Here is a 21,665-nt window from a genome sequence, read left to right as displayed (position 1 = left end):
TTCAGTCAGGTAAGAAAATTTTCATTAAATAGGTATTTATAATTCTTGGCAATTGTTACACCCAAATAGGTAAATTGATTTCTTACAATTTTAAAAGGAAGGTTAATATTAATTGATAGCAAATTATTCAGAGGAAAAAGTTCACTCTTATGTAAATTCAGTTTGTATCCTGAAAACTGGCTAAAACAAGAAAGTAGAGAAAGCACAGGAGGTAGCGAAGTCTCAACATTAGAGATAAAAAGCAATAGGTCATCAGCATAAAGCGAAACTTTATGAACAGTCCCTCTCCTTAGAATGCCAGTAATATCATTAGATTCTCGAAAAGCAATGGCTAAGGTTTCTAAAGCCAAATCAAAGAGCAAAGGGCTCAGGGGACAACCTTGTCTAGTTCCACGTTGAAGCTTAAAAGGTTTGGAATACTGAAAATTAGTAAGGACCCTAGCAGAAGAAGATAGATAAAGTAATCTATTAAATAAAATCAGGCCCAAAATTTCTAAAGTTTTAAATAAATAATTCCATTCAACCCGATCAAAAGCCTTCTCAGCATCCAAAGAAATCACACATTCCGATACCTCCTTAGAAGAGGAATAAATAACATTTAATAAATGACAAATATTAAAGTGGGAATATCGATTTTTAATAAATCCTGTCTGATCATCAGAAATGATAGATGGTAAAATATTTTCAATTCTACAGGCCAGAACTTTAGATAGGATTTTACTATCAACATTAAGTAAAGAAATTGGTTTGTACAAAGAGTGTTAAGTTGGGTTCTTGTTCTTTTTTAAGAATAAGCGAAATAGAAGCTTCATAAAAAGATTGTGGTAACCTACTCAACTTAAAGGAGTCTGAAAAAACTGCACATAAATAAGGTATAATCAGTGAGGAAAAAACCTTATAAAATTCTGCAGAAAATCCATCAAGACCTGGAGCCTTCCCTGAGTGCAAGGAACGTACAGCCTCAGCAATTTCCTCATACAAAATAGGTTGATCCAACTGTTTTTGGTTATCAACAGAAAGTGTAGGAATGTTTAATTGATCTAAAAAATTAATCATTACAGTGTTATATTTGGGAGGGTCAGAACTATAAAGTTTAGAATAAAATTCTTTAAAAATATTCTTTATGTCTAAATGGTCAGTTGTCCTATCACCATTGGCTTTACAAATTTCTTTAATTTGCCATTTAGCTATAAAGGTTTTTAATTGGTTAGCCAATAATTTACCTGTTTTGTCTCCGTGGAGATAAAATTGACTTTTATCTTTTAAAAGTTGAGTTCCAATTGGATGTGTTAAAAGAAGATCATATTTAGTTTGAATTTCAACACACTTTTTATATAAATCAGGATCTGGAGCCAAGGCATATTTTTGGTCTAATTGTTTTAGCTGATTAGCTAACTCAATTCTCTCCTTATTAGCTTTTTTCTTGACACTTGCAGTATAGGAAATAATTTGACCTCTAATAAAAGCCTTAAAGGCATCCCATATAATAAGACTAAAAGTCTCTTCCAAAGTATTCTCTTCAAAAAAAGGAGTAATTTGTCTTTCCAGAAATTTTAAGAAATCTTTATCAGTTAACAAAGTTAAATTAAAATGCCAAGATCTGTTTATTTGAGGAAGACCAGGGAGATTTAAAGATAAAAGCACCAGAGCATGATCTGAAACAGCAATTTCTTTGTATTCACAGGATTGAACTAAAGGAATCATTTGACTAGCAATAAAAAGTAATCAATCCTGGAATACATATGATGGACATGAGAAAAAAATGAATACTCCCTATCTAGTGGATGTAAGAAATGCCATACATCAGCAGTACCACATTTCATTAAAAAAGATTGAATAAACAAAGCTGATTTATTAGGTGTCACTGTTTTAAAGGATGACCTATCTAAAACTGGATCTAACCAACAATTAAAATCTCCTCCCATCACCAATGAGTAAAGGCTCAAATCTGGCAAAAATTTAAAAAAACGCTCAAAAAATCCTGGATCATCTGTATTGAGAGCATACAGATTGGCAAATACCATTAATTTGTTATCTAATTTTCCTGACACTATGACAAAATGCCCATAAGTGTCAGACACTACTTCATGTTGGACAAAGGGAACTATTATCCATAAAAATCAAAACTCCTCTAGAAAACACAAAGTACACTGCAGATGCTGTGGTCAAATCAAGATGTACAAACAAGCTGGATGAACTCAGCAGGTTTGGCAGCATCCGTTGAAATGAGCAGTCAACATTTCGGGCCGAGACCCTTCGTCAGGACTGAAGGAGGAGGCAGGGGTCCTATAAAGAAGGTGGGGGGATGGTGGAAAACCAATCAGAGGAAAGATCAAGGGCCGGGGGAGGGGAAGCAGGGAGGGGATAGGCCAGAGAGGTGAAGAAGGAATGTAAGGTGAAAGCACTATGGGTAGTAGAAGAAGGCATAATCATGAGAGAGGTGATAGGCAGCTAGAAGAGGAGACAGAGTGAAAGTAGGATGGTGGAAGGGAGAGAGAGGGAATTACCAGAAGTTGGAGAATTCGATATTCATACCAAGGGGCTGGAGGCTACCCTGACGGTATATGAGGTGTTGCTCCTCCAACCTGAGTTTGGCCTCATCATGGCAGTAGAGGAGGCCATGTATGGACATATCCGAATGGGAATCTGAAGCAGAGTTGAAGTGGGTGGCAATCGGGAGATCCTGTCTATTGTGGCAGACAGAGCGGAGGTGCTCGACGAAGCGGTCCCCCAATCTGCGCCGGGTCTCAGCGATGTAGAGGAGGCCGCACCGGGAGCACCGGATGCAATAGATTACCCCAACAGACTCACAAGTAAAGTGTTGCCTCACCTGGAAGGACTGTTTGGGGCCCTGAATGGTGGTAAGAGAAGAGGTGTAGGGACAGGTGTAGCACTTACGCATGCAGGGATAAGTACCAGGTGGGAGATCTGTGGGGAGGGACGTGTGGACCAGGCAGTCATGGAGGGAATGATCCCTGCAAAAAGCAGCGAGGGAAAGTAGAGAGAGGAAGCTCCTCTAGACTTAGCCTGGAAAGAGGAGTAAAAATGTAGTCCTTTCCATCTGCTGAAAAGATGTAAGTTGTCACAATTACATATGTATGTTTCTTGTAAAAAAAAAATTGCGGCCTTAAGTTTTTTAATATAGGCAAAAATCTTATTCCACTTCACAGGGTGATTTAATCCTTTCAAGTTAAGACCGAGTAAGTTCATAGTATGACCCATTATTAATACTATTTAATAGAGAAATTAAAGTAATAACCAGTAAAGTGAACATTAAAACCAAACAATAAGCCTTGAAATAGGGTAACCAAGCAACAGATTTGGCTAACATCCCAAAACAACTCCCAGAAAAAGACACCCCCTCTTCGCCAAAGTCAGAGGGTCAGCCAAAAGAAGGCTGGCAGCTACAGCTAATGACATCACCCCCCCCCCCCCAAAACAATCTGCTGATTGACTCCTAATTAATTCCAAGGTCAACTGTATTCCAGGCTAGACTAAATAACAGCCAAAAAAAACAACCCTCAGAACAAGAAGACAAATAGATTAATTATTACAGTTTCAAAACAATACAATGAAAAATACCCAAACTAAGCCATATTGATTAAAAAACCCTCAAAAAAAGTGTATGAAATAATAAAAAACTTAGCAAAATTCATAACATTTCACACTCGGTATTAACTCATTAAAATCTTATTTTCTAAATAAAGCATTTAAATCACAAGGAAGTTTAGCTGCGAAGATTCATCAAAAGTAAGAGAAGCAATTATTCATACAGCAAGATATTAAACTGTCAATCCATTGTTTAAAAAACTCCCGGGCTTCTTCACTCGAGTGAAACCATTCTTTAGAACCATCTTGCAGAGTGATTCTAAGACAAGCAGGATAACGAAGAGACAGTTTTAAACCTTTGTTAAAAAGTTCCCACATAACCTCTTGAATTTAGCACATTCATTCATGACCTTGGGTAAAAAATCCTCAACAATCCTAATCTTCTCACCCTTGTAATCAATCGTTCCTCTTCGACGAGATTCACGAATTAAACATTCCTTTGTTTGAGATTCATGAAAACAAATCTGATCTGGGTTTGGCTTCCAGAGGTGGTCTTGGGACGGGCAATCTATGAGCTAGATCGATCATAGGTGCAGACGGTAAGATTTTCAGAAATAATTGTACCAAAAAGCTTGCAAAGAATTCAGTAAGCTGATCACCTTCCATTAACTCTTCAAGACCCAGAATTCATAGGTTATTAATTCTGATTCTGTTTTCTAAATCAATAATCTTCTGTCTCAATTTCTCATCAGATTTAGATTGCTTTTCACAGAGCTTTTGCGGGTCATCCATTCTCGCATCCAAAATCGTCGGAGTTTCCTTATTCTCTTCTATTCGTTTATCATGCTCAGTTAAGGTTTTTTAAATAGAATGCAATTTTGCGTCAATTAGTTTAAATTCAAATCTAAGTTGTTGAAACCCGTCGGAAGATTCTTTTCTGTGTTTTTGAAGCAAATCCATTATAGAATCCAAGGATACAGGAGCATCTTTTTTAGTACCTTTGTCACCCTTCGTACTCATAGTAAAAAATAGCATGTTTAAAAGTGAGGTTTCAAAACAGATTGGAAACAGTAAAGTAAGTGAGATAGGAGTGACTGCAAGAAGCTGTTACTCCATCCACAACCAGCAGGAGAATCCTACATTTTAATTGACCAGTACCCCCTCCTCTTATTTTGAAAATATGTCCCCATGTTCATGACTCTCTCATTTCATCCATCTTCATCCTGTTGCCATGGACTGTTGGGTGTTACACTTCCATCTCCATTCTAACAATTTCATAAAACATGTGCCATCCTTTGTTTATATTAGCCAATCAAGTATACAGAAGTACAAGAATAATTTCTCAGGACAGTTCAGACAAGAACCACATCCCAAATGAGTTTGATACCCACAGATATTTTGCAGTCTTAACCGAGGCCTCTAGTTATCTCTTATTACCATGATAACAGTTAGCTCTTCTGCCTGCTTTTGAGCCTTGAACATAGTCAAGTCACTTTTATTGTCATTTCGACCATAACTGCTATGTACAGTACATAGTAAAAATGAGACAACGTTTTTCAGGACCATGGTGTTACATGACACAGTACAGAAATTAGACTGAACTACGTAAAAAACAATACAGAGAAAAAAAAACAACTATACTAGACTACAGACCTACCCAGGACTGCATAAAGTGCACAAAACAGTGCAGGCATTACAATAAATAATAAACAGGACAATAGGGCAGTAAGGTGTTAGTCCAGGCTCTGGGTATTGAGAAGTCTGATAGCTTGGGGGAAGAAACTGTTACATAGTCTGGTCATGAGAGCCTGAATGCTTCGGTGCCTTTTCCCAGACTGCAGGAGGGAGATGAGTTTGTATGAGGGGGTGCGTGGGGTCCTTCAAATGCTGTTTGCTTTGCGGATGCAGCGTGTAGTGTAAATGTCCGTGATGGTGGGAAGAGAGACCCTGATGATCTTCTCAGCTGACTTCACTATCCGCTGCAGGGTCTTGCGATTCGAGATGGTGCAGTTTTCAAACCAGGCAGTGATGCAGCTGCTCAGGATGCTCTCAATACAACCCCTATAGAATGTGATGAGGATGGGGGGGGTGGTGGGAGATGGACTTTCCTCAGCCTTCGTAGAAAGTAGAGATGCTGCTGGGCTTTCTTTGCTATGGAGCTGATGTTGAGGGACCAGGTGAGATTCTCCACCAGATGAACACCGAGAAATTTGTTGCTCTTAATGATCTCCACCGAGGAGCTATCGATGTTCAGCAAGGAGTGGTCACTCCGTGCCATCCTGAAGTCAACAACCATGTCTTTTGTTTTGATCACATTCAGAGACAGGTTGTTGGCTCTGCAGCAGTCCGTTAACCGCTGCACCTCCTCTCTGTAAGCTGACTCGTCGTTCTTGCTGATGAGACCCACCACAGTCGTGTCATCGGTGAACTTGATGTGGTTCGAGCTGTGTGTTGCAGTACAGTCATGGGTCAGCAGAGTGAACAGCAGTGGACTGAGCACACAGCCCTGGGGTCCCCCATGCTCAGTGTGATGGTGTTGGAGATGCTGCTCCCGATGTTATGTCCTAACTGTAATGATCTGTTGATATGCAAGCCAGGGCAGTACAATATGGAGAGCAAGTAGATGACTCCTCCTTTCCTTGCAGTTGATGAATCCAAAGGAACAGCACACACGAATAAAATTTGGCACCGTGGTATTGCAGTCACCATTCAGCATTGAACTCAACATAGGACCGTCTTAGGAACTCTTAGCTCTAGATATTTCCCCTCGGGGTTTACTCCCATAGCCTTTCCCATGAGTGGCTATAGCTGCAAGGCAGCAGAGGTTTGAGATCAGAGAAGGAAAACACTAGAGCCATTAACCATTGTTATATGTTACAATCTTCATGTATTGATTCAAACTGAAAGTTTTTTTTTGTTCTGCGATGGTTGCTTCAACTACTACAGATCTGTCACCAAAGATTTTTGATATCTGACATTCCAGAGAAGAAATCAGACATATTAGCTCATCTGTCATCTTTGAACCCCAAAACCAGAGAGGAAGCAAGTCATCCCCAGTCCCAAAGGACTGCTCAAGAGAAAAGACAATCAATAAAATGAACTACATTTGCCCATGATGTCTTAGTATCGCATTTATGTCTACCTGGGAGATTTAACTCATGGCTGCTTAACTAACTTGATTTTTTGATTTTACAGACCCAAAGGACTAATTAGGGCTATTGAGTCCAAGGCACCTTCCATTATAATCTGAAAACTGTTTCATGTTAGAAGCAGTTTGCCAATGCTATTTACTCAGAACTGTGATTATATATAAAGGGATCAGATGTGGAAAGGGTGAGCAGCTTCATGTTCCTGGGTATCAATATCTCTGAAAATCTATCCTGGGCCCAACATATTAATAAAATTACAAAGAAGGCATCACAGTGGCTGTAAATCATCTCATCTAATTATTTGAGATGATTTGGTATGTTACCAAAGACATTTGCAAATTTCTACAAATGTATTGTGGACAGCATTCTAACTGGTTGCATGATCACCTGGTGTGGAGGGACCACTGCACAAGATCAGAAAAAGCTTTAGAAAGTTGTAAATTCAGACAGCTCCATCATAGGCACTAGCCTCCCCAACATTCAGAACACCTTTCAAAAACTGATGCCTCAAAAAGGAGACTATCATCATGACGGTCCCCCATCACTCAGGGCATGCCCTCTTCTCATTTCTACCATCAGGGAGGATGTACAGGGGCCAAAGACACACACTCAATATTTTAGGAACAGCTTCTTCTCTTCTTCCATCAGATTTCTGAATGAATGATGAACCAATCCTTGAACAGCATCTCAATGTTTTTGCACTACTTACTTACTTTATACAAATAATAAATATATTTGTCTTTTTTCTTATATTGCATTATAGTTCTACCACAAAACAACAAATTTCACAACATATGCCAGTGATATGAAATCTGATTCTGATTAGATAACCAGCAAATGGTATCAGTTCAGCATGATGTAATTGATTGCAGACATTTGAAGCGCCTTTCTAAAGAAGCCCATAGTGGATTAAAGTGAAACTGGGGATTTTTAAATATCAGCCTGCATTATCTGAGACATACCTCCTGCACCCAATAAAGTGTCCATTGAATGAATGTTTGTTGTCTTCTGCTGCTGTTGCCCCCACTTCAATGTTCAATGCGTTGTGCTTTCAGAGATGCTTTTCTGCACATCGCTGGTGTAGTGCATGGTTCTTTGAATTACTGTCACCTTCCTGGCAGCTTGAACCAGTCTGGCTATTCTCCTCTGACTTCTCTCTCAGTCATAAGGCATTTTTGCCCACAGAACTGCTACTCACTAGATTTTTTTTTTGCTTTTCGTCCCATTCTCTGTAAGCTAGAGAATGGAGATCAGTAGCTTTTGAGATACTCAAACCATCCACGGTCAAAGTCACTTAGATCACATTTCTTCCCCTTTCTGAAGTTGTTCTGAACAACAACTGAACCTCTTGACCACATTTGCATGCTTTTATGCATTGAGTTGCTGCTACATGATTGGCTGATTAAATATTTGCATTAACAAGCAGGTGTACTAATAAAATAGCCACTGAGTGCAGATCTGTGGAGGAAGATAGTAAATGAAAGTCATGAATATTGGACAATAGAAGGTTTTTTTAACGTATACCTATGTACAATGAAAATGACTGGACTGAAAAATACTGATTTTGGCTTCATTGAAATATTTATATTATAAATGGCTTCTTTAACAGTGAATCTAGAATGGACTTTCTTTTGTGCTACCCAGCAATTAGACACCTGAAGGTTTCTGATGTGGGACTAGGCTTATCTTGTCCTCCTCATTTCCTTCTCCACCTGAACTTTAACCTTCTGTCCCCGTTTCTGTTATACAGTATGTCCTTAAGTAAAGACTACTCAATTGGTAACCAAATAGCGGAGTGGGTACTCATAACTTTGAGTAGGAGACCCCTGGAGAGGAGCATATAAAGAGACTGTAGTTGCTGGGATCTGGAATGAAAAACAGACATCCTGCATCAAGTCTTGATGCAAGTTCTCAACCTGAAACAACAATTTATCATGGATGCTATTGGACCCGCAGTTTACTTACAGCATTCTGCTTTTCGGCCCTCAGGATGTTCCTAATGATGGTGCGAATTTTTATTTATTTATTATTTTATTGAGATTCTGCACAAAATAGGCCTTTCGGGCTCTTCAAGCTGCACTGCCCAACAATCCTCTGATTTAACCCTAGCCTAATCATGAGATAATTTACAATGACCAATTAACCTCCCAATCAGTACATCTTTGGACTGTGGAAAGGAACTGGAGCATCTGGAGGAAACCCACGTGACCATGGGGAGAACTTAAAGGCAGCAGCGGAATTTTGCTACAGGAGCATCCAGCTGCAGTGCTCTGAGGCTCCAAAATAATAAGAAACCATTTCAGGAAGTGATAGTTTTTACCTCCTGAATGAATGTAAATAGCTGTTATTGCCATACAATGTAGGAGCCGTGTAAATGTCTGGAGCAATTCACACTAAATGCTAGAGGAACTCAACTCTGGATTTCCAGCATCTGCAGAATCTCTTGTGTTTATGTAAATGTTCGGGTTCTCCTGGATCGATCATGAGGTAATTCATCTCATGATAGACCAGGAGTTGCATATTATGGATAAAAGGAAAAATACTGGGTTGTGCAGCAAAGCTTAAATGTTTAGATGACGTTAGTCTATGAGCACCTGCTGCTTAGGAAGTCTGCAATGCTGACATACAAATGTGTCTGCTATGCTCAATTTGGGATCCAGCAGTGAGAAATAAAAGGATGCAAATAACTTCAAAGCACTAATCAATTTATTCAGTACTCAAGAGAACATAAGCAACACTTATCTAAATAAATACCCGCAGGTCTCAAGTCTACCGTAGAGTGCCTTACTTCTCTCCTCTGTCCCTGACACTGCTTCCCACGTGGTTTGGTGGTGAAGCCCCGCCATAAGTGTCAAGTGGTTGTATTTGCTAGAAAGTGATACTTCCACCCTTACACAAACAAGTTTTCCTTCCCCAGAGTTTGCCAATGTAGCATACCCTGGCAGAGTTTAGAGACAGGCATGTTCCATGATAGTAAATTTAACATGATCCACAATTCATATTTCGAAATATTTCAACGATTTCAGCTACCCCTCACTGGATTTAATATAGCAGTTACTCAGGATACAGCCACCTTCTGCACATCATTTTTCAAAATTAGCTCAGCTACCACTCAGTTTAGCATAGCAGCTCCTCAGCATGTTTGCCCATTGTTTGGCTTTACATTACCATACAGCCTCTATTCTGGGCTTTTAGAAAGCTCCATGAAACTTTTAATTGATAACCTAATTGAAGTTGCAGTGAGTAGAAAACTCTAATAGATAACAGAATTTAGTGGTAGTGTGCAGTCTAGAATGATTCTGAGGCTAGGAAGTTGTGAGAGATGGTGACATTAGTGATAGTTGTCTGTCATAACAGACGATGACAGGAAACCCGTGCGGGGGAGTTTTAAAGTGGAAAAGCCAGTGCACTGGGGCAGTTCCACTCACCTAACCTTGTAGGTCTGGGTCCAGTGGTAGAGTAGTTGTCAGAATTGTGGTCTCCCTTGGTTGCAGTCAATGACCATGGCTTCTTCTATGCTTTGCCATGCCCTTCATTCTCCTCAAAACATTACAGACCCACCTTCCTGTCCATTAGATCTCATTGTTTGTCTCATCCACTCAGTCTGCTGGAGCTAACTCCATGTGTTAGGACAGGAGTTTCCCTGTCTCATCAGAGTATGAAGCCCTTCGGCTGCCCTCATCTAGTTGCTGCTGTTGCATTCAAACAACCACTTGGGGCCACAGATGAAAGCTGAGTGTCTACTGGGGACAAAAAGTGAATGAGATATGAGAATGGACACGAAAAGCCCCTTCACCAGAGGTGGTACCCCTCCTTTGGACACCCCACACACTCTAATCAGATTAGTCCTGCACATGTAGTCCTGTATTTGAGGACTCATTGAGGAGAGTTTTATTGAAGTGCAATCTGCATCAGCGTTGTTCATTGAAAGTCCAGATATAAGCAATATCCACTGTAAAGGAAGAGCAGATAAGGTTTTGACATTGCTTAATAGGTCTCTTCCCATGTGATCCCATGACTGCTTTTAGTCCAGTTCCCAGTCGATCAGCAACAGGAGTGGTAGCACCAGCAGAGTGCTCATAACAAGTGCAGTGGATTCTGGGTAATTGGACCATCAGTTAATCATGACAACTCTTAAAGAACAAAAACTAATTGAGAAAATTGCCAAGATTCCCTTCATTTACTCAGGACGCTATGTCAGTTAATTGGGACAGGATACTTACCAAACAGGTTCTAACTAGCATCAGTTGCCTGCGCTTGTGTGGCCTTTAAGACACTACACCATGTTTAGAGTGAACAATTTTTAAATAGCATCATTTGCATGTGTCTGTGTTCAAATAACAGTGATTTTTGTTACTGATATTTGGTGAGAAATAAACAGTAGGACAATTCAGAACCGTTTTGCTCACTGTGGTTTCAAGCATTCAAGCTTGGAGATGCCAGAAATGACTGGGAGAGGAAATGAAATGGGTTCACTACTTCAACAAGTTAGGAACTACAAAGAATTTGAAGATATTGACAATCATCTTGAATGTTACAATAAAAATGAAGATTTGGAGGATGCAATTGCTGATATCATTGTTTGAAGGCAGTCCGTTATCCGCACTAGGTGTCTGTGCTGATTTTGTTCATTTACTGTCAATCAAACGAACATGGCAGCAAGATGAATTCCTTCATTCATAACTGGTAGGAACTAATACACAGTTTTATAGTACTGTTGTCCTATTGGTAGTGTTCTAATTTGTTCTTGTGTTTCATTTAAGTACATAATTTGTTACACGGTTTGCCTTTTTATACTTTTTTAACTATTTCCATGAAAATTCGGCTTAATTGTGGTAGCCACTTAATTGGGCTAAAATATATTGGTCCCAATGTCTCCCAATTAACCAGAATCCACTGTATATCCAAAGTGCACAATTCGCAGTGGAATTTGAGGAAAACTCAGAGATGATAATGAGCAGTCTCTGCAAATGAAGCAGTCTGACAAAAAATACAGGTTGAGTGTGAAAGTACCATTAATTAACTGTAGCCAAAAGCAAACAATAAAAAATGTTGTGGATTTTTGTTTTGATTTCAGATTTCCAGAATATGCATTTTTTTGTTTTCAGTTTTTGAAAAAAGCTGGTTGGTACGTAAATGAGCATAAACAATTGATTTTGGAACAATATGGCTGAAAGCTATATTGCTGCCGTGCTGGAAAAGGGTGTTGTTAATACATATCATAACAAAAACTTAAGTGGTTGTCCAAATTTCAATGAGTAGACCCAGGAAGAATTTCCAATATGGTCACTATTGCATTCTACTCTAGTTAAATAAATCACAGCCTTATAAGATCAGGCTCTTAGCATCCCATGTTCTAAAAGTCCCAAGATCCAGATTTCAATGAAAATAGTTAATTTATCGTGTGTATACAATCTCCCACATTAAAATAATGATGGCAGAGAATATTTATAACATTGAATATAATGACTAGTAAGACAGCTCACTTTACGGTATTGACTACATTTGTACTCTTTACTATCATTTATCTGACGTAACTTTGTTTTTTAAACTTTCAGGATCTGAGTAACAAGGATCTGAAGCGAGATCTCTACATAGTTGCTCATGTTATACGAATAGGTAAATTCTTCATATTTACAATTAACTGTGGTTCAGAACTTAAAAGCTAAATATTTAACGAACCACTAGAATCCCTGTGAAATTTCAATGTTATTTTAAAGTATGCAATTCTGAAGTTGATTGCAGGCTCTTTTCTATCACACTGTTATACTTTAAGGTAAGAATTTTAAAAACAGTAATTGATATTCCAGTGGAAGAACAAAGGCTCATGATTACTCACTGGAAGGATGAATTTTTACTGACAGAAATTGTTCATTGAGTTCAAAGTGGGGTCACTAGATTTGCCTCTTCATTAACAACTGAATTGCCACCATGTTACCTCTGAATGCAACATCTACTTGAATCAAACAGTAATTGTTTTGCATGAGTAATTTGACATCCAAATGGCATACAGACTGAACCTCCATCTCAAAAGTTCTGCACAGATGATGCTGTTGAATAGCTATTGCTCGTCACTAAGGATATCAGTAAAATATTGTATCTATATCATTCAGAGTATCTTGAAATCATCCTCCTAGTACAATAAACTCACTACAAGAGGTTTGCCCTCTTTTAGCCTCTGTCTGTTTCTTTCCATGCTTCACACCACCACCCCCCAGCCTCATTTCCATTCTTTCCCTTTTCCTTCTCCATTCTAGTGCCCAACATTCCTGAATTCATGTTGCACTACAGTTAGGAATAATAGCAACAGACATATTTTCCATTGGTTTCATGCTCTTATTAAAAATATGGTGACTTGGCTGCAGACACTACAGTGTATGAAAGGAAAAAAATATATTAGGTTATTTAATACTTGATTCCTTTGAAAGAAAATGCATATTTCCAGTATTTCAGTTGGTTGGGGTTTGCAGTATTTGCAATTTCAGCACAGTGTTTAGCAATGGGCAATTATCAGGTGTTCTGAGCTGAGAGTATTTTTTTTCAAGTTAACCCTTTTGCACTTCTTCTTGCAAGGTCGAATGTTATCCAATGATTCAAAGAAAGGCCCCCCTCACATACAGTACCGGCGCCCATATGGATGTGCAGTGCTGAGCATGATGGATGTTCTGCCATCTGTTTCTGAAGTTCGTGAGGAAAAGGATTTCGTTCTAAAGGTTTATACGTAAGTGAAGTATGTTTTAAATGGAATTAAATCCCACAGTCTTCCAGAAAATCAGAGATCTGAATGGAATAGGGATTTAGGTATTGCATAAGGAATGTAAATTGTGTAGACTGAATGGATCAAGGGTGTGTTTCATATTTCTTATTGTTTGGATATTTAGTTACAAACAGATTTCCTTAGTCTTGTCATGGTTTCTTGAAATAACCAGGAGACGCAGAAGATTATTCGAGAAGCTTAAGCCCTTATTTGCACACAAAAGCTGAGACAATTAATGAGCGTGTCACTAATTGCCCGCCGAGCCTAGTACACAGTATTCTTTATAGTAATTTCTTATCTTAGTTTCATTAGCATACCCTCATCTCCTATCTCAGTTACATTAGCATACCCTATTAGCTTGCAACGCTTATCACCAGCACATTAGCTTCTCGATTCGCCGCCAGTATTTCTGCTCAGTAGCCCATACTTCCTCTAGTCTACTCCCTGGAACACGTGTCCCCCTTCCCGGCCTTGACTGGTCCCCATACCATCACACCACTCCACAATCCTGTCTACCACCGTTATTTCTACATGCTTACTTTCACTGTTAGCTACATTCTTAAGGCGCTGATGCATTCAATAGTACAGAGGCAATACAGAGTTTACATTCTGGCTAATAAGTTGGATACATAGTAAATATAAGGCTGATTTTTCACTGTTAGCTACATTCTTAAGACACTGATGCATTCAATAGCACAGAGGCAATACAGAGATAACATTCTGGCCAATAAATTGGATACCTAGCAAATAGCAAACACAAGGCTGGCCACATAGTTCTGGCCACACAGCAAACGATGCAACTTTATTCTCCAATAGTCTGAGCTACAGAACATGCTATTATAAATTTTATTTAGAATTAAATGTATTAATTATTATATGAAGAAGGCTGTTATATAAATGTATCAGTGTCCACTATGATGGGTTAATCAGCAGTAGCACACCATGCAATGACTGTTTTCATTATGTGTCACCACTTGAAAATTCTTTTTTGACAACTTTTGCTTCAATTTCTGCACCTATGTAAGCACAGGAATGGAAAAAGTTCAGGCTACAGGTGGATCAGATGGTTTGTGGAAGAGAGCAGTCCAATAATGGGAGTCAAGATGTGGATTAGCAAAAGCTTAGGGCTGAAGTGCTCAAGTCAGAATGTGTAATTAGCACTCTGGGCTTTGGAGTTATCGAGTCCAGGGACTGTGAAGAGCATTTGAGTTAATGAGCCGGGACTCAGAATATCAGTCTGGGGGCATTTAATGATTTGGATTTCTGAAATTGGCCATTTGGTTGAGGGGCATGCAATTAGGTGTGCTGGTCCAGCAAGTGACATAATTAGTTGGGGAAAGGGGACTTTGAAGCAACAGGACATTGGAGTTAAGGGATCTGTGACTGGGATTTAGCTCATTGGGACAACTGGTATCTAGGAAAATTCAGTTTGTAGAACTAATAGAACTAATATTTTCATAAAAATCACTTTTTCTATTGCAGCCATTTGCAAAGTTCAAAGAAGCGTTCATTCATGATAGATCTGAGGAAGATTGGAAATTAACATACCAAAATTCAGAAATTCGTGAACTTTTCAAAGTTTGTATGTAAATATGCATGCAAAACTTAGCTTCCTAACCTATTATTAACTGATCTGGGTTAGGCAATTCACTATACAACTCTTAATTAATTCAAGGCTTATTGTCTCTGCACAAATATCAAAGGAACTAAGTTGAACCCAGGCCAACTTAAAACATTGTTACATTGCTATGTTAAGCACACATTACAAGAAAGGATCTATAATATGCAGTATGATTAACTCTAATATTGCACTTTCTAATGTTTCAAGCAATTTAGTTTAAGCTGGACAAGTGTTACCCAAATGTTGTATCAATGTATCAACGATATTGCTGAGGATTTACTTAGATATGTACTTGTTGCTCGTCCACCTATCCAAGACTATATTTTGCAGAATCTGCCCTTTTGGAGTAAAGTTTGGAACTGGGCTCTGAATATTAAAGTACATCCTTGGATTCATTATATTTCACATATTATTGTTTTACTCTTTGTTCTAATGTATTTTCCAAGGTGTTTTCTTATGACAACTTAAACAACAGAAGCATTTGCATGCTAAATCCCATTCCAAATCTCTAGTGATTTTGTCTAACTTTGCACTATGATCTTTTCTCACATTGAGTACTATGTACCTACACTTCATTATATTTTATCAATTGATGTTATATACCCCAACATATGATTTGAAATCAGGTATATTTTACCATGTTCCTTTTATATGCTTTTGTACTGATATATTTTTTAAAATGCTGGTGCTTTGGTATTACTTTTAATCTACAGTGCTGTGCAAAAGACTTAGGCACATATATATAGAATATAGGTTAGATCTTTTACATATATAAGACTCTTGTACAGTACAATAATAGCATAAGTAGGTGGATTAGTAAGTGAAATCCTAATTCCTACTTGATATTTCTCAAAATTATGAACCTCGTATAGTGGGTATGTTTGGTTGTCACTATGGTAAGGATGTTCACTATGGTATGAAGATCAGCTCCAATATACTGTGGTCCAGACCCATTCTTACAATTTCCAAGGAGGCAATTTGTCAACTTGAATTCTCTAATGTGACATCCTAGGGTGTCAGTATCAACCCATTCCTTTAACTGTTCATCTGAAATCCAATCAGTAATGCTATAATTCTGTAATTGCAGAATTACAGAAATTCCACAATTACAGAAAGCAACCGCGAGGCATAGATCGTATATACAGCATCCTTAGTTTGTTGAGTAGTTTCATTATTAACTCTGTCAGTAATTTGGTTTGTCATACCTCCCAAGGGTTGTAAAAGATGGAGCATTTCCGAAACTACATTCATTTGTTGCTTTCCTAATGTGCTAACTCTTCTCATTTCCCTATAATCTTGATTTACAGTTTCTTTCACCTTTTACCTTAGAAAATTTAACTGAGAGATTATCTCTGCAACATCTAGTTTATTTACTGTAGAAACTCCAGCAGCATATCCTAATCCCATAAATTCAATAAGCCCTCTTCTTAGCCTCTTTCATGTTTTAAGTTCTGAATGGGTAAACTGTTTGATTAATAAATGTTAGAAAAGCTACTGAATGCTTATTCCACACCAACTTGGAATTTGGAGTGATGTCAAGTTGAACAGCACTTGCACATGTCTATATCCTAGTGCTAGAATAATTCATTCTTCTGTTTCTTCACCCTTTTTTATCTGTCTGAACCTCATCACACAGAAAAGGACCAATAACAGTTGGCACTACAATGGTTGTGGTATCAATTGTTATCATCTGTACCATAGGCCATAGGTTAAGATGTATATCGGGGTGTCAAACTGCTGGCCCGCGGGATGATTTGGGGGAAAAAAAGTATATTCACGACCATTTATTATGTATCAGTATGGCAGCCATACAATAGGCGGCAGTTAACCACTCGCTGTGCATAAGCACCTACCACCCTGCACTGAAGACCACTTGGGCCCCACTTACGTCATCAGACACAGTATAAACACAGAGTACCCAGGTAAGTAACACCTGTAGCAAGGCTGAGACTGTTTGCTGCTGTGGTTCAAAATGCTTTCCAAGAAAAGAAAAGTTGACATCGAAGGTCAGATATTCAACGATAATTGGAAAGATCGTTTTTTTCCTTCTGTGAGGTTAATGGCAAACCTGTGTGTCTGATATGCTCGCAACAAGTGGCTGTGGCGAAAGAGTACAATATCGAACGACACTATGAGACATCACACGGAGAAAAATATGGCAATACGCAGGACGACTCAGAATGCAAAAGGTAAACGAGCTTGAAGCAGCTCTGAAAAAACAGCAATCAGTGTTCACCAAAAGTCAAGAGACTCATGAAGGAGCTGTCAAGGCCAGCTATGCTATTGCCAACAAAATAGCTGCTGCGTCGAAGCCATACTCAAAGGGGGAATTCATCAAAGCATGCATGCTGATGGTGGCTGAGCTGGTGTGCCCTGAGAAGAGACAGGCTTTTGGTAATATCAGCTTCTCAAGAAATACTGTGGCAGAGAGAATCAGGGTCCTTGCAGGAGATTTGAACAGTAAACTAAAAGACAAAGTGAAGTCATTTATTGCCTTCTCCATTGCAATTGATGAGAGCACCGACGTGACTGATGTAGCTCAATTGGGAATATCTATTCATGGTGTTGATGCATCTTTGACCATCACCGAGGAGTTTGTGGAAATGGTGCCCATGACAAACACCACAACAGCGAACGACATTTTCTCCAGCCTCATCGAGGCCTTGGACAGACTGGGGGTTGACTGGAGTCACGCTGTTAGCGTGGCAACAGATGGTGCACCGTCCATGGTCGGGAAAAAGGCAGGTGTTGTTGTGAAACTCAGAGAGAAAGTTCAGACAGAGAATCCAGAGCAGGAATTCTGGTATTTTCATTGTACTATACACCAAGAGGCATTATGTAGCAGGAGTCTGAAAATGGACAATGTCATGGATGTAGTAATCAAAACGGTTAATTTTATTAGAGCCAAAGGACTCAACCATCGGCAATTTGACACTCTTTTGTCCGAAAGTAATATTGGACACAGCCTACTCTACCACACTGAAGTCTGCTGGCTGAGCAGAGGGGTTGTGCTCAAACATTTTTTTCAATTACGTGCGGAAATTGGACTATTCAGGAATGAGAAAGGGAAGCCAAAGGCAGAGTTGGATGACCCAGACTGGCTTCATGATGTTGCATTTTTGGTGAATATAACAGAGCACTTAAATGGGCTTAATGTTAACATGCAAGGCCGCAACAAACTTGTTACAGAATACTATGACAGCATTCGTGCCTTTCAAATTAAATTAGGCCTGTGGGAGATGCAACTATCCCGGAGCAACCCAGCTCATTTCCCCTCTTTGCAGTCTGTGCGTGTTGCTCATGGGAATAATGACAATATGGACAGGTACAAGGACAAAATATCACAGCTGAAAAGTGAGTTTCAGAATCGTTTCCAAGTCTTCACTCAGCTCGAGAAGGAATTCTCACTATTTTGCTCGCCGTTTGCCGTCAACACAGTATCAGATGTGCCGGAGGAACTCCAAATGGAACTAATTGAAATTCAGTGTAACTCGGATTTGAAATATAAATTTGAGACTGTGGGTCTGGACTCATTCTATCAATACCTAGGACCGATGTACTCCAAGATGACAGACTTTGCCTCAAAGATCCTTTGCATATTTGAGACAACTTATCTCTGTGAGCAGGTGTTCTCCATAATGGACATTAACAAATCCAAACTGCGCTCGCAGCTGACACACTGACATCTAAATGACATTATGAAGATCACAACTGCCCAGAAACTGGTCCCTGATGTTGACAGGCTGGTTAAAGCCAAGAGATAACAGGTGTCTGGAAGTGAAAAATGAGTGACACTGTTCGATGCCCTGCGACATGTAAGCAAAATGCATTATGAGATATAGAATGGCATAGTACTGTGATTCATTCATTTTCTGACTATTCTATTATTGTAAATGTGATCACTTCAATAAAAATTAGAGGCTAACTGTGTTCATTGTCTGAGTTTGATTGCTGGAAGCAGGCTAATAAAAATTAGGAGTAGTTGTGTCGCCAACATTTACAATTTGTTTCGTTAGGTCTACATTTGTGTCTGCTAATGTTCGATTTCAAATGGTTTATTAATGGAAGGGTGTGGCTCCCAAAACAATCTTAACCAAAATAGCATTGTTTTTTCTCTCTCTCATCACAACTTTCTTGTAGCCTACAACTGTAAGTTAACACCAATCATGAAAATAATGCTTGCTAGGCAATCTTCTTCTTCATAAGAAACAAAATTCGTAAAGTGAAACGCTTTGTAGTTGTAGCAGCGACTGAGACGCATGAGAGCAGGTTGAAAAAATGAAGGCAACGAAAACTGTGGGAGCACACGCGTGTGCATTTGCACGTGCACAACTGATCCGGCCCGCATGAAGTCACACTTTGCTCAATCCGGCCCGTGACCTAAAATGAGTTTGACACCCCCGATATATTTGGAAGACCACAAGGCTCCAGAGCAACTGGAGAAGAGATTTTGTAAAAGAAATGAGACCAACGTCTGTTGATTATCGGGGCTGAGTAACAGGGATATGGGGAAAAGATCTGAATACTAGGATCACAGGGAGAAGTCATGATACCAGGATTGAGTTGCTTGTGGGACATGCTAACCAATGATCTCGCTTCCAATTTGTATTACATTCACAGTAGAGATGTACTTGAATTATAATCCCTTTTTTAACTGAAGCAAGTCCCAAAAAGTCTCACCATTATCCTAGAGCGAAGAACGCTCATAGTCTGGGGCCTCGGCCAAGTGGTCACCTCATCTATCTTAGCCGGGTCTATAGCTACTCCAGCCGTGAGGTTATGTGCCCGACATAGCTAACAGACGTCTTGCAGAACTGGCACTTGTCCAGAGAAAGTTTTAACCCTTCATCCTTCAGTCCGCCTAGCACCTTCAGTAGTCTCGCTTCGTGTTCTTCCAAGGTGGATCCAAATACTATCAAGTCATCCAAATATACCAATGCTTCAAGCAAATTCATATCCCCCACCATCTTTTCCATGACCCTCTGGAAAGTGGCAGGGGCTCCCAAAATGCCCTGAGGCATCCTTTCGAACTGGAAAAATCCCGGGGGACATATAAATGCTGTCTTCTCTTTATCGGCCTCACTCATCAGGATATGGTAGTATCCAGTCCTCAAGTCCAGCACACTAAACCATTTCACCCCACTCAGATAGGCCAGCGTGTCTTCGACCCTCGGGACCATACACTAGTCAGGGACGGTGTGCCTGTTCAGAGTCATATAGTTCACTCACATACGTACCTTCCCGTTTTCCTTCCGGGCCACTACTATTGTGGACGCATAGGGGCTTCGGGACTCAATGGTGATCCCAGCTTCCTTCAACTTACACAAGTGCTGCCACACATCTTCCATGTCTGCAGGGGCCAGTCGCCGCAACCTCTTTCTAAACGGGGTGTCCTCAGTGAACCGAATGGTGTGGCGAGTGCTCTTGGAACAACCCACATCAACTCGCCAAGGGAAAAGACACCTTCCAGCTTCAGCATCTTCTCCACCGGCCTCCTTTTCCAACCCGGCGGCATAGGAGAGTCCCCAAAGTTAAAGGCCTCAGCGGTCAACTTTTCCCTTTTCTTCAATAGTTTCTCTCCAGCAGGCCACACGGGGGCGCTAGACATTACTGTCACCAGGAGCAAATGCACCAGGGGCAACCCTCTCTTAAAAGTGAACTCTCTCTTTGTAGTGTTCCTAACAATCACAGCCATCCTGCTCTCCTGTACAACCGAGTGCCTCGACAATTCGGGCCTCACTAGCACCCCAGCCAGAAATCGTGACTCCCCCTCGAGGTCTTCCGGAGTGTCCACTAAAAGGGCCTTACCCTCAGGCACTCAGGGAAATCTGAGGATTCCCATCACTCTTGCTACTTCCCCGGGCCATATTACCTTAGGCTTCGACTGCCTGCACTACACAGTCCCTCGTTTAAATTCAATACCCAGTCCAGTGCAGCCACGCACTTCCTCAAAAGCAGCTCGAAACACTGGGTGCAATGACAGGGTCCACAAAAAGCTCTCTCCCGCCTTCTCCTTGCAGGCCCCCATGAGCCTCCGAACCAGAGGGGTGTTGGTCCCCACCAGAACTGAAACACCACCCGTCTCAACTGGATCCGGACAAACCAGCGCTAACATCGCAATAACTTCAGACACTCCCACATCGCCTTCTGAGAACTCCAGTTCACTGACAAACAACCGTCATACAGATAATCACCAGCACTGATACCCCAAATCTCCAATCTTGAATGGGGTCAAGGGCAAATGCTTCAGATACTGATTGTAAAATGAATGGTACAGTAACGTAACCTGAGACCCGGTGTCGAGGATGGCTTTAGCATAGATTCCCTCTATCCATAGTGACATGCTGGAATGGGGTCCCATTAATCCTTCAGGAGTAGGGTCTTTTGCTTTCGGGGTTTCTTTGGTACATGGCTGGGAACGTGTTCCCCCAGAGACACCAGGACGTTCCCTCACTGGGTCTCCTCTAAGTTTCCTGACATCTCTCCCTGCTTGGATACCCGGGGGTTCGCCCTCCAAGAGGCTTTCAGCCGCTCACATTCCCGCCAGAAGTGTCCCTTTTTCCCACAGTTGTAGCACACGCTACCGGCC

The 21,665-nt window shown here is 40.2% G+C and overlaps 1 protein-coding gene across 7 annotated transcripts in view; it reads left to right on the top strand.

Moving 5' to 3' along the window:
- Nucleotides 1-21,665, top strand: part of dock3 (dedicator of cytokinesis 3) — a 968,429-nt gene that overhangs the window by 551,018 nt on the left and 395,746 nt on the right. For all 7 annotated transcript variants that reach the window (XM_073072555.1, XM_073072554.1, XM_073072550.1 and 4 more), the window contains exons 11-12: nt 12,257-12,317; nt 13,272-13,419. In XM_073072555.1, coding sequence (XP_072928656.1) covers nt 12,257-12,317; nt 13,272-13,419 — 209 coding nt within the window. The remainder of the gene's footprint in view (nt 1-12,256; nt 12,318-13,271; nt 13,420-21,665) is intronic.

The sequence above is a fragment of the Hemitrygon akajei genome, chromosome 19 (genome assembly GCF_048418815.1).
Source record: "Hemitrygon akajei chromosome 19, sHemAka1.3, whole genome shotgun sequence".
Classification (NCBI taxonomy): Eukaryota; Metazoa; Chordata; class Chondrichthyes; order Myliobatiformes; family Dasyatidae; genus Hemitrygon; species Hemitrygon akajei.
This window is presented reverse-complemented; position numbering and strand designations above follow the sequence as displayed.